Source organism: Danio rerio, chromosome 23 (assembly GCF_049306965.1).
Source record: "Danio rerio strain Tuebingen ecotype United States chromosome 23, GRCz12tu, whole genome shotgun sequence".
Classification (NCBI taxonomy): domain Eukaryota; kingdom Metazoa; phylum Chordata; class Actinopteri; order Cypriniformes; family Danionidae; genus Danio; species Danio rerio.
This window is the reverse complement of record NC_133198.1, coordinates 37,337,002-37,351,590: the sequence shown is the minus strand read 5'-3', so window position 1 is coordinate 37,351,590 and position 14,589 is coordinate 37,337,002. Positions and strand designations below refer to the sequence as shown.

The 14,589-nt window shown below is 38.5% G+C and overlaps 1 protein-coding gene across 2 annotated transcripts in view; it reads right to left on the bottom strand.

Annotated features, from left to right (window-relative positions):
- The window catches only part of plxna1a (plexin A1a), a 424,291-nt gene that overhangs the window by 367,801 nt on the left and 41,901 nt on the right, over positions 1-14,589 (bottom strand). For both annotated transcript variants that reach the window (XM_017353686.4, XM_003201217.7), the window contains exon 2: positions 357-1,750. In XM_017353686.4, coding sequence (XP_017209175.2) covers positions 357-1,544 — 1,188 coding nt within the window. In that variant the 5' untranslated portion in view covers positions 1,545-1,750. The remainder of the gene's footprint in view (positions 1-356; positions 1,751-14,589) is intronic.

Genomic DNA, 14,589 nt, shown 5'->3' with positions numbered 1-14,589 from the left:
CACATATGGCAAGAGATTGACGAGGTGCTAATCCTATGGACTAAGCTAATGATGTAGCTAGGCTAGTTAATTGAGAGAGGAGGTTTCTCTGTTTACAACAGTGAGATTCTCAGGGCCTGCATCAATGCACATAGACAACACATTCCCAACTGCTTTAACACTCCAGTAATCTGGAAACAACATGCATTTTTTTTATTACAAATTGATTGACTGCTGCAACACCCATCAACACTGGGACTGATCTGGGGAGATTTTATGTGTTTCAATTCATTTGCAAACAAGTCAAAACAAATATAAGCAGCACACATAGCACCCTGCATGTTAGTATACCAAAATAGTTAGTAAATGTCACTTACTGAGTTGATGCAGTTCAGTTCCTTGTTGAGGAGCCAGGGCAAGGACAGTTTCCCTTCACCCCGGTAGCAGGATTGGATTCTCTCCTTAATCTTTTCCTTGATTTTACGCAGTGTGAACAGGCAAAGGGCTGATTCTTTAGGTGGCTTGGCCCGGTTCTTTTGACCCTGAGCAAAAACAGTAAACAGCACCTCCTCCTGTTCAGAGATACCCAAAGACCGTGCCAGCTTGGCACCGGGCCGGCTGAGGTAGGCATCTTGAACCAATCTGTATTCCACACCATCCTTGGTACAGCCAATTGGAAACTCCACATAGGAGTAGAACTTGGGGTCATCCACACAGAGTCGGACAATCTTGGAGGTGAAAAATTGTTCACCGCTAGCATCCGGCGAGGTGAGTTGGGTGTCCAGTTGGAGAGTCAGGTAGTAGATAAACTGCTCGCTGCTGAAACCATAGACGTAGTAGATATCAAATGTAGGGAACTTGGAAAGTGTGTCGGACGGAATCTTGAGCTGTGAGGAGACAAACTCATCCTGGTAGACAAAGCTGAACATATCAGCATTCTCCTCATTAGCCATCAACTTACGACTGGAGAGAGTTGGGAAGTATTCAGATTTTCCTTCAATGGGTGTACCAACAAACAATTTGCCACTATCTTCCCCTTGGGATCCACTAATAACCACTCCTGACATGGTGCCCGCCTCGGAGACACTAGAAAGGTAGTGCTCCTTACGGTGATGTGGTTCACCCAGCTTGAAGAGATCATCCAGCCTGAGGAACTGGCATATACCCTGTGAGGTGCTTCCACACGCAATAAGCCTGTTCTGTCCTGAATCGAGAAGCAACAGCTTGTTGACGTTGTTGGTCTGTGAGAGCTCATGAGGGCAAGACTGAACACCAGGTGGCGGGTAACATTTCTCATTATCCACCACAGGACCGGTAACATGACTTCGGAGCTTGGTCAGGTTGCTGGAGAGCTTGTAGATCCAATTGACAGCACCGACATAGACTTCACCCGTTTTGTTATGGACGACCAAATGAGTAAGCCCTCCCTCTGGTGGAGTGAAGGTTCGGAAGGAAGAGAGGTTAACCTCGAGCCCCCCATTTTGAGGGAGGAACGAGAGGAAGAAGAGAAGGAGGAAGGCCTCACAAAGAGAGGCCGGAAGGTGCCCCCTACCATACGGCAGCATTTTTCGTATCTTTCTTAGAGGAAGCGGTAGGCCAGGTGATACGTTCACCTTTGTGATCCTGGTCCCAGAAAAAACCTGGACAGCGTCTGTCAGTCTATGTTGAGGAGAGCGACTTATTGACCCAGTGTCCTTTCTGCTCTCTCTCTCTCTCTCTTAGCACAGAGCTGTCGTCTACACCATCATCTGCAGCGCCATGGCCGCTAGCCCTGAAAGGGGAAGAAAACACATCATGAGTGTTGAGAAAAAAACTGAATAGAACATTGTCTATCGATTCGACTGGAGTTTAAAAGTTCTGCCTGCCCAAGAGGAAAAGAACTCATAATACATAAACATAAATATCTTACAGTGGGGCCCTGGGTGGAATCCTATACAACATTTAATGAGTGTGTCAAGCTGGCAGACAGCAGTGCACTCCACAAACTCCACACTGAGAACTCGTCTGATAGACCTGCTGTGCCCTTAAATATTTCACACAGTCTGTGCCAACTCAGCTGGCACAAAAAAGGAAGAGGAAGAGCGAGTATAGAGCAGGAGAGAGTAAAGGAGGTATGGAATAAAGAAAGAGTGAGCGATGCCATAACTGTAGACTAGTTTACCAATTCACCTTGAAGAATGCCATAAGCTAAGAAGGATCAGCAATAAACGTTCTCATTTCCTCACACTTGCACAGAGAAGCCATTCAACTTGACCCTGCATAAAACAAAAGCACTTCCCTTGAACTAGGGGAAAGCAGTGAGGCTTTAAAAAAAAAAAAAAAATCACAGTACAGACACCACACCCCCTTGGCTCTACCACAGGGCTGTGGAATGAGACACAATCCATCAAATTTGTTCTAATTGAAAGTCTAATGACATTCATGTGATCATGGGGGAGGAAGAGCAGCTCTGGGTGTCCAGAGACATACTCAAGAGTGCAAAGCCACTTAAACAAGGACAATCTCGGGCCTCTCATCTAGCCAGCAGCAGGGACTGTCTGCTGCTGTGACCTTCTCCAGTGTTCAAAACAGAAGCATCATTGTATCTCAGATGACATTTATCTCACTTCACAAGACTATTGAGTGCGGAGACTGCCTCTGGGTCTCATTCACCGCTCAATGCTGTGAGCCACACTGTGGGCTGACTGTCATGTGCAAGGCTACGAAACAACTTTGCAAGAGAGCAAATGCACATTCAGGCAAAAACACATACATCATATACAGCAGGACAGGGCTCTTCAACTCCAATCCCAAATTAACCTGTTTTTTTTTTTTGCACAATGATTGGCTTGTTTGGGTGTGTTTGGTTAAGATTAGAGCTGAACGCAGCATGACACTGACCCTCAAGAATTGGAGCCCTGATGTAGCACAATATGATACATATCATTCTGGTTAGGAGGGGGACTAGGCATGCTCAGAACAATTGCCAGCAGTTTTCAGACGATAATCATATTATGTGACTTAAGCCCCAATCACATTACTACCCCTACTCCCCTGCTTTGTGCGTTCATGTAAAGGTGTACGGATGTCTTGACTTTCTTCTGGTTGAAAGGACAGGGATAGGGGCAAAGCCATGATTTTAAGAACCCCACTTCAAATGAAGAGGATTTTCCTTAAAAAAATGTTTTTGGCACACATTAATAAAGAACATATTTTATGAAGTGCCCTGTGGATGATGCCTTCAATGATTTATTGTACACATTCATACACTTAAATAATGAAATTGTCTTTTTTATGTGGTTTATCATCGTTTTCACAAAAAATTGGCCCAATATTCATAATCTTGCCAGGGTCCCCACAACCTTAAGGCTGGTTTATACTTCTGCGTCGAGTGATCAGGAATGACCCATGGTGCCTACCTTGCACATAACCGTGCATTTATACTTCTGCACGCTGTTTGTATTGCCCTGCAGTAACACTTCCTAAACGCTAGCTGGTAGTAGGTTTTGAGTTTCTTCATGGGTGTTTTGTTTTTTTCTGAATGCTACCTTAATATACAAGTAGCTAAATCTTGCTTATTCAGAGGCAGGAACCGGCAGACATGCAACAACTTTAATCATAAGGTAAACATAAAACAAAAGTTTTTATCTAAAGCTCCTTCACTGAACTCTACACTTGTAAGCATTCGCTCCATTGGGCTCGTGGCTCTCAGCACTGCCCACATTCATCACAGCTACCAAGTCGACCGATCACAAGGCTTGTGCTACAGTATGTGTCGTTGCGATATGTAGTTACATTTTTAAGAGGTGCGCATCGGCGTCAGCTACAGCGAGGTCTATGCAACTATGCAGCGGCTGTGCCAGATCATACACGTGTGCAGGTAAAGGTCCAGGTAAAGGGAATTTGCTTACATCTTACTGCACCTCTAGTATCAACTCATAATAGTATATATGAAACAATAGATAGTAGTGGATAGTATGAAAAATAGTAGTAGTGTGTTGCTTTTATTTTCACCCCCTGTATGTTGCCATTCTCTTTCAATATGCAAGTGGAAGATGTAGGCTTAGAAAATAAAATTGGGAATTAGCTTTAGTCCATACATTTGGTTAATCTCATAAAGCAATATCCACTGTTTAAGGCAAAGTTGCTAACAAAATGAACATAATTGTCTCTACACAATTAAACAAACCTTTTACAGCTGTCGCAATTGCATTGAAAATTTAGATCTGAAAGAACATCTAAACCAGTGGTCTTAAACTCAGTTCCTAGATTGGAGATTTTACCTCCAACCACATCCAAATCACACCTGCCTAATAGTACTGTATACTATATACTATTGAACATCTTAGTTGGATCAGTTGTATTTGATTAGGGTTGGAGCAAAACTGTGCAGAGCCTCCAAGAATTGAGTTTGAGACCCATGATCTAAACAGTTCTGATTTTTAGCTATTTTAAGTTTACATCATTTCACCACATTTACAGTGTAATGTGGTGTGCTGACAGGAGTCCAAATTTCAATCCTCTGTATTGATCATCACAGCTGAGTTTTTCTCAGCTCAACTGACTCAGAATCAGCACTCGGAGGTGCTTTTGGCTCCATGATACAGGGCCACTGTCAAAGCAAATTCCCAGCAGTAGAAAAACACACCAAAAAAAATTGCCTATAAATAATCAAGTAACTAACTAAATAACTCCACAACAAACTTAAAATTGAATTTAGCAGTGCTGCACCTGACCCATTACAGTCTATAAAAACAAAGCTGTCAGAGTTTTGACTTATCTGGGACAAAGATATGCTAATGAGCGGGTAGAAGCTGCTTAAATGCAGATCCAAGTGTCCACTTATTTTAACTCAGAAAATGAAACAAATAAACAGGAGAGAAAGAGAGAGAGGGGCAAATTATAATAAACTGAAAGTCCTGCAGAATATACACATGTGCTGCAATTTATAATACTGCACCGCAGTGCTATTTGCGTGGGATAGAGCAATTAGGATATCCCACCCACTTGCTCCAAGCTGGCCCACACCAAGGATAAAGGTGAAATTGGATGAATCAATTAGAGGAGGTATGGGAGTTGCATGGCACCTTCAGGATAGCAAAACCTGCCTGGCTTGGAAAATGGCTGGCAGGACCAAGGTATCCGTGATGATTTATTGCTTGTGGCACATAAATTACAGCACAAGCCATGAAAACGGCACCTCATACTTAAGCAAATTTATACAGAGCTCCTTTTTAACATGGAGGTCACATCGCTGAGCATTGTGGGGGTAAGAAGGAAGGCAGGACTCTGTGATGGCCACAACTAAACCACCCAGAGAGGCTCTGCATAGCGGGGATCTGCTTTCTATTACAAGCACGCAGACACACTCACATACATCAATACATAGAGGCCTTAATCCACAAACACACACACTGAGAAAGAGAGGGAGAAAGAAAGAGAGACTGGGCTTTCTTTATTGTTTTGTCCATCGGACCTGAAAATTTCCTTCTGTCCGTCGTTCATATTATAATTCAGCTAGGCTTTATTTTAGGTAGGCATGGGACGATAACCGGTTTCGAGGTTTACCGGGGTTTGGAAAAGTCAAGGTTTTAAAACCGCCAGAGTTTTCTGATATACCGTTCCTACAGTTTTTTTTTTTTTTTTTTTTTACATGTTTTTATGCGGCCATTTTGTTGGTATTATAGTATTATATTGGTATTTTATTATAGTTTTTTTAGGGCAACAGTATCTCTAACAGAAAAGAAGCCTCCGCATCAAAAGCTACCGTTCCAAAATATGTCAAATATTTCTTAAAATAAAATATACTTGTAAAAGTTTTTCTCTTTCCTGGACATATTTTAGATACCATGAAATTGTGATACTTTTATGCAAGTTTATAATACCATCACAATCTTTTCCCATGCCTATTTTTTGGTACCTCTTATTCTGTCTTTTCTTTTATCTGTTCTCTTTTTCAGTCCTTCTCTTCTACCCACAATTAATAACCAGTTCCATTAGCATGCATGTAAAACATGAAAAGAGATTCTGGACCGCATAATAAATGTAAATCCACATTAAATCCAATCTATGTAATCAAATTAGGAAGTATGATTAGTGTAATGAAATTAAAGCACAAAGCAAAAGAATGTGTGCAGGACAAATATTGAAGCAATATTAATGCATGTATGTTCAATAAAAAAAATAATAAAATAAATAAACACGCAAAGCCAGCTGCATCATTCTGGATAAAAATCATCTTTTTTTATGTTCAATCTGAATGAATGAATCAGTGACTCGTTCAGTATTGGAGGGTCTGAACAACTTTTTTAAAGGAATAAAATCTCTTGAAAGGCTGCAGCTTAACTGAAAAAATATATTTATCCGAAGCATCAAGTTGCTTTTAAAAGGTGATTTACTCTATTTTGGTCACTATATTAGACATTAATATAAAAGGTGGAGTAGGTGAATGCTATCCGTTAGCATCAAAACTCTGAAACACAATCCCTCCCCTGCTGTCCAAAGTTACGCCTCCTGAATAGGCAAGGCAAGGTATAAGATTCTGACGGTATGGTAACCTTGGATATAAATATCACAATTTCACGGTACCACGGTATTGAGATTACTGCTCTAAACTATATTCCTTTTAAATGTCTGGGTAAAAAAACAAAACCTTTTTCCCCTTAAGGAAAAAGGTTAATATATTTTCTTTTGAGAAACATTTTAAATATTTTGGAGTGGTAAACATCTCAGGCTAAATAATTCAAATGAATTATTAACGTTTGCTGTCTTCATTTGTTTCAAAAACACAGATTTTTACAATTTAAAACAGCATCTTTGTAGATCTTTTCTGCTGGAGGTACTGTTGTCCTAAAAAAAAAAAAAAAGTAAATAAAAACAATCTTACTCATACCTTAGGAATGGTATAGCAGAAAATGTTGACAGTTTTAAAACCTTCACTTTCCAAACCGCGGTATATTTTAAACACGGTTATCGTCCAATGCCTATTCCTGAAATCCCGTATACGCACATTAAGGATGACAGAGACCCACTCGATCATGTCATTTACCAATACCAATATTTCATGCATGCAAGGATCGCTGGTCTCACTCTCACACGCGCTTTATCCTAAAGCGACTACTATATGCTTAGTGGTTGGCCGGCGGCATGCAGGAATTACACTTTTTACTAAGCCATGCTTACATTCTATTTTAGACCAAATATTCAGAGTAGCATGGTAAACAATATAGGGAGCATGTCACAGGTCGTCATTGTTCAAAAATGAACCAATGTGGATATAAAACCAACTTCACCTTAGTAAAGCAGGCAACCAAAAAACTAACTTTTCTGAAGACAATCACCTACTGCACCTTTAATATCCAAACTAAAGACAGTTATCCTAGACCTAACTAAATTTACATCCTAAGGTCTTTTAATAATTAAAATGCCATCATTTGAACTAGGGTTAGGCCAATAAATGATATTGTATCCAATCGCGATAAAAGTTATGTCAATACAATTATAAGTTCTTTTTTTTTTTTACTCTATATTGATCATTTGGCCTGTTTCCATTGAGTGGTACAGTACGGGTCACCTTTATCTGTTTCCACTGAGTGGTACAGTACGGGTCACCTTTATCAGGCTTGCGTTTCACTGCCAAAAGGGTACCAATGGGTGTGGTGTACGACAAAGTATTAGACAACGTCATTCTTGCTTGAGGAAATGTTAAAGTAAAGCTGTAAAACAGATGCTTTTACACAAATACTTGTGTATAAATGTTCATTACTAACCCTTCTAAGAGCAAGATTAGATTACATCTGCATAGGGTGAAATAGCCTACTCTAATGTCTGCAATTATATAAAATAAATGCAACATATATGAACAGATACAGTACAGCCCCTTACAGTCTCTGATATGTTAACGATTACAGAAAAACTAAACACAGCATACATTTAGTCCTTATTTGGGTTCAAAAACAACACGCAACATATAGCCCACAGTCAGTGCAAACCTCTCACCTGTGTCTTTAATCTTCACCAGCACATCTAACCTCTGTTAGAGAGTAATTCCGTCATTCCCAGTTCATAATAGTCCAAAAGGCGATGATAATATTTAAACATGGCAGTTTGTTCCTCTTTTAGGTTGCTGAAAGAATCATTTGCTCTTTTGTTTTGTCAGGCTTTTCCTTTGTTTTTTCACGCTTCACTTTTGCGTTTGTCCGTTTCTGAAAGGATCGGATGTCAGAAGCACTTCAATAATCAAGCGAAACCGCCCGCGCTTTGGACAGCCTCTTCTTCCTGTCTTTGTACCAGTTCAGCAAGACGACGACAAGGTTTGTTTGAGCTCAGGTCGACCATGGCTCGTTATTATATGTATATATTATTACGGTGTAATGTCTCGGCTGTGTTTTTAAAATTGGCACTTTATTTGTTTTCATTCTCCTACTTGTGCACGAGCTAGTGGCGCTTCTCTGTAAACCAACAGCGTTCAGCTGCGCATCTAGCTTCCCCTTTTGGTACCCTTTTGTTGTGCTAGGTACCCTTTTAACTCTTTGATGCACTACATGGGTTTAAAGTGACCCGTCTAATTAAATTTTTTCTATATCTATTTTATAGCTTGTGCATCAAAGGATTAGAAGGATACCCCAAAAGTGGTACGGTACAGTTTGTTTTTAGGTAGCTTTTGACAGTGGAAAGGCCATAAAAGTGTACCGAACCGTACTATACCGTAACACTCAATGTAATAGGGACCATAAGAGCCAATCACACAGCAGAAATTTGCAACAATGAGAATCTAAAAGTGTTGATGTTACTGATCAAATTTGCAGCCACCAAAAAAATTATCAGATAAACTATGTTATGCCATTTAATGGACCCTTTAATTTTTGTGCCTTCAGTCATTGTTGGTGTACTCTTTCAAATCTGAAAGCATTTACAACTTAGATCCAAATATATATCATCATCGTTCAATATGGAAAATAAATATGTAGATTGCATTATTGCCATATATCGCCCAGGCCTAATTTCAACACAAATGAAGATATTTTGAGGAATGCTGATAAATGGCACTCGTTTGCTTCAATAGCAATATTTTTCCTTCTATAAAAGCCAATGGGCACCAACAACCAGCATTTTTCAAAATATCTTTTTTTTGTGTGTGTTAAACAGAAGAAACTCAAAGGTTTAAGTAAGGTAGTTTTTATTTTTGGGTGAACTATCCCTTAATACCCAGCACCATTGTCATGTCTCTAAACTTACAAACTTCTGGACCATAATATATATTAATACAATCAAATTAGGAAGTCAGATTTGCTCAATGCATAAATGTGTACAGGATAAATATTTAAATATGAATAGATGTAAAAAAATAAATAAATAAAAAACAACACTGGATGACATTTGCATTGGAAAAAAAGATAACAACAAGCTACATTTCTGTTATAACACATGGCAAAGTATAAAACAAAAACGTCCACCAGTGTTTTTTTGATTTATGTAGAAATATTAAAACTAGACAGCTTTGATTTAGCCTCCAATTTGTAAAAAAAAAAAAAAAAAAAAAAAAAAGCAATAATACCCGCAATCCAGTGAGACCTCCAACGAAAGTGATATTTTAACAGAGCTACACTGATCGGGGGGATAATAGAGAAAACAATGACTTGTTGACAGCGGGAAGTGATCTGCGAAAACGGTCTCATCTCATTCTGCTAAAAAGATGATATAGCAATGCAAGTTTGTCGACGTGGCCAATCTTCAGTGTGCTGCTAAATCAGACATTGTGCGAGTGTTATGAGGATAGCGATTTAGAGGGATGCAGCAGGCCGTAAGCGTGCGACTGGGCGTGGAAATAACTCCTTCATGCCAGAGAGAAGAGGAGAAATAAAGAGCTGACGGCAACAATGGTGGTTAAAAGGTGCCAAGGATTGCAATTTCTGCAGTTCCTTAGCTTAGCCTAATGTAGATGTATTTTAAAAAGCCAAACCGGCCAAATAGTAACTGTTCCACTGAGAGCTGATGACAAGAAACTGCATCTGCAACGCATTTCGCAAGTGAGAGAGAATATTCAGCAGGAAATAATACAGAGCAGGAACCAGATATTTTATAATTCTATATTTTATGTTCCTTAAAACCATTTCTTTAGTACTAATGCGCAAGAAAGTTGATGGAAGTTTTTAGGACATTTCTTGGATTTCATGGAAGAAACGACTACTACAGGAGCTTAATTACTTTTCAAATTAGTTTCCAAACAATTTGCCAGACAATAAAACATGAAAAATACATATATTTACATATATGTGACCCTGAAATGAAAAACCATTTTTATGTTTGACATGTATATTTGTGAGAATAGCCAAAAATACCATTTTAAAATGATCATGATATGCCAAAAAACACTAAAATTTTAAGTAAAGATAACATTCCATCAAGATATTTTGTAAATGTACAACTGTAAATAGATCAAACCTTAAACTTGATTTTGTATAATGCATTAATACCTTAATTTGGACAACTTTAAAGGTGATTTTCTCCATATTAAGATTTTTTGCAACCTTAGATTACATATTTGCAAGTAGTTGTATCTAACTTTTGCTCAAACAACCCAAACATCAATAGAAAGCTTACTTATTTATTCATTATTCATTATGATCATGCATGATCATACATGTCAATTTCCAGCCTTAGCTTAATGACTAAACCAGTGTGGTCCATGGTCACATATACGTATACACAGATATCTAAATAGTACAAAAACTATTGAAAGCACATGTGTGTGAGCTGTACACAGTGTTAAAATCAGGTTACAATGACCTTCAAGCGCATATACTTTACCATTTACATTTTGTCACTTATTTTCCCTGAAACAAACCCATGACCCTGGTGTTGCTGGCATGTTAAACTGTTTAAAGGAACACTCCATTTTTTTTCGGGGGGTGGGAAACAGGCTCATTTTATGAGTTAAACAGTTGAGTTTTACAATTTTCAAATCCATGAAGCACTTTTAGCTTTGCTTAGCATAAATCATTGTCTCGGATGACACAATGAGCATCTCGCTAAAGAAAAAAAATCAAAATAATTTTTTTTTTTTTTTCCCTGTAGTTACATTATGTAGCCTACTAAAGATTAACTCAAAATGAAAAGTTGCTATTTTCTAATATGGCTAAAAACCACACTCTATTTCATATAACAATATTCAAGGGACTTTGCTGTCGTACCATGCAAGCAGCAGGCACAATAATTACACAGTATATTTCCTATCCTATAGATCTAGAAAATAGCAATGTTTCATTAGCGAGATGCTAATAGTCTAATCCGATTGAAGGATTTATGCTAAGCTAAGCGAAAAGTGCTCTGCAAGACTGAATATCATCTGAATGAATTCAAACTTAGTAAAACCAAACTCTTGTCAAATGAGTGTTCCCTTAAGCTACAGAAAATAAATTAAACATTTAGAACTAAATATAGGCTACAACTTTAAGAAGTAGTATTCTTCGTCATTTTTCTGTTAATATGCAATTCCAGCAATATGGATGTGACATTTGCAGTAAAAACTTAAAACAAATTCACAGAGGAAGTATGTGTTCACTTTATATTAAAACATTTCTTTATGTTTTTTTCAAAATTACTGACCACAGAGTTATGGAATCAGAAAAATTCTGATCGGTAAACATATTTTGTATCTGAAATGAAGAGAATAAACATGTTACGGATGTGACCAAAAAATTATGCGAGTTTGCAGTATCCAACATAGTTTGTAGATAATCTGTGATTTAACCTGCACAACTCCCTCAAAGAAATGCTAATCAACAGGATAAGGGTTGTCTCACTATAGAACAAAAATTATGTTTTTATTTTAATTTTGCATTTATGAGGGAAAATCTTCGTTATGTATGTGACGTCTCTCCATTATGGACGTGAAAGATGTGAAATTGGCACTTGTGTGTCTTTGGTAAATCAAATGAAATTGTTTGAAAGCATTGACAGAGACATTTTTGAGTATTTGTGCAGTACTGTAAACCAGCCACTCACCGGCCACTTTATTAGGTACACCTGTCCAACTGCTCGTTATCTCAAATTTCTAATCAGCTAATCACATGGGAACAACTCAATGCATTTAGGCATGTAAACATGGTCACGCTCTGCATCAGAATGTGGAAGAAAGGTGATTTAAGGGACTTTGAATGTGGCATATTGAATGTGGTTGTCGATGCCAACCAGGCTTGTCTGAGTATTTCAAAAACTGCTGATCTACTTAGATTTTCACGCACAACCATCTATAGGGTTTACAGAGAATGGTCCAAAAAAAAAAATTTAATTAAGGCAGTTCTGAAGCCAAAAGCCGGTCCAATTTGGCACTAGTAAGGTGTACCTAATAAAGTGGCCGGTGAGTATACAAAATAAAAAATGCAGAAATGAATTGCTGTATTGGTGAATACTTTACTCTTTTCATGGGAAGCTTGACATGTGCATGGAATTGCTCTAATTCATCAAAGACCATCAAAGAAGATGTTGGATTATTTACAAACAAATAATTTGCTATGCGTCTCACTCATCGCTAATTGCTAATCTAATACTGCCAGACCAGTCCGTCCCCATTTAAATGACCACAGAAAGTTGCGCTCCGCCTCCATTCAGGTCTTTTAACTCTACACCCCGCTCTCTCGTGCTGAGGGTGGGCATTGTTTGGGTTTGACTAATGGCCGTGCAGCAGGGAGAGCCCGGTGTCTGCAGGAGTAGAGGACACTGAGGAGGTGATTGTGTAGCAGGCCTGTTGCACTGTGGATGTGCCAAAACCAGAGAACACTGTCCTCTTTTTATAGCGTCACTCTTTAGCGTGTGACCCACTGACACCATGACAGCTGCCCCCCTCCTTCACCCCAAGAGCCACCAACAACTTCACACTGCGAGTTCAACAGCGCCACAATATTAACAGGTGCATGTGGGAAAGAGCATACAGTGGTGCTGGGTTTACATGGTGCATTATAGAAGTACTTGATTTAACTTCAGTTGATTTTCACAACTATTGGTGAATCAGTGGTGAAGCAAGTTGAATATTGAACTAAATTAAACAATATTTTATTTACTAATATCTATTAATGCTAAAAGGTATTGGATATACATTACATGCAGTGTAAAAGTGGTACTGCAAATAAGCATTACTTCACAAATTTGTACAAAATAATGTAAATACATTCATTCATTAATTTTCTTGTCGGCTTAGTCCCGTTATTAATCCGGGGCCGCCACAGCGGAATGAACCGCCAACTTATCCAGCAAGTTTTTTACGCAGCGGATGCCCTTCCAGCCGCAACCCATCTCTGGGAAAATAATGTAAATAATTCTTAGTTATTATTTGTAAAATGTTCTACTAATGCTATAAAGAGTAAAAAAATGTTTATGCCAGTTTTTGAAAAATTATTAATACAAAAAAATTTAATAAAAAAATCACCAAATGAATGTCTCACTGTGCAATATTGAAAAAAAATATTATATCTCAATATGTTTTTTTTTCTTAATATGGTCCTGGCATCTTGGCAGGTTTAGGTCTTTCATAAATAAAAATAATCTTCTGCTAGGTGCCAGCAACTTATTACATGAACCATTCAATCAAAGCAAGTATTTATGAAGGAATCATTGGATGTATGAATCATTGATTCAAATGATCATTTGTTGCTCTGAGATGCACACGTTTTCTGTTGCGGCTGTGTAAGTATTTTTGTTGTCAAAGAACATTTTATGTAAAAAATTTACTTTTTTCCAAATATTTGTTGAAATGTTGCTTAAAACGAGCAAAGCAGTGGCACAGTAGATAGTGCTGTCGCCACACAGCAAAAAGGTCGCTGGTTCGAGCCTCGGCTCAGTTAGCGTTTCTGTGTGGAGTTTGCATGTTCTCCCTGAGTCCGTGTGGGTTTAATCCGGGTGCTCAGGTTTCCCCTACAATAAAAAAGACATGCAGTGCAGGTAAATTGGGCAGGCTAAATTGTCCGCAGTGTATGAGTATGTGTGTGGATGTTTCCCAGAGATGGGTAGCGGCTGGAAGGGCATACGCTGCGTAAAAACCTGCTGGATAAGTTGGTGGTTCATTCCGCTGTGGCGACCCCGGATTAATAAAGGGACTAAGCCGACAAGAAAATGAATGAATGAATGTTGCTTAAAACCAATATCAGATCTGCAATCATGCTCACATGTTAGTATATGGAAAAACTACATTCTTGATTGTTTGTTATTAAATATATTACTTCCATCCAGGGCCTTTTTATACGGAAGTTGATATTTAGCTGTAACATCTATTTTTTATTACTATTTTTTTTATGAGGTGGGTTGTTAGCCCAAAGCTCAACCCACAACCTGGAGGACCAGGACATACACATATACACTACTGACAATTCAGCTTACCTAATACACCTATAGCACGTCTTTGGATTGTGGGGGAAACCAAAGCACCTGGAGGAAACCAATGCAAACACTGGCAAGAACATGCAAACTCCACACAGAAATGCCAACTGACCCAACGACCTTCTTACTGTGAGGTGACAGCGCTGCCCACTGCACTTTATTCAGGTTTTTTTTTTTCTTTCACAGCTTGAAATGTATAGTTATTCTTACTCATAGTAAAAGGATCATCATACAATTCTAAAATGACGATAATAAAAC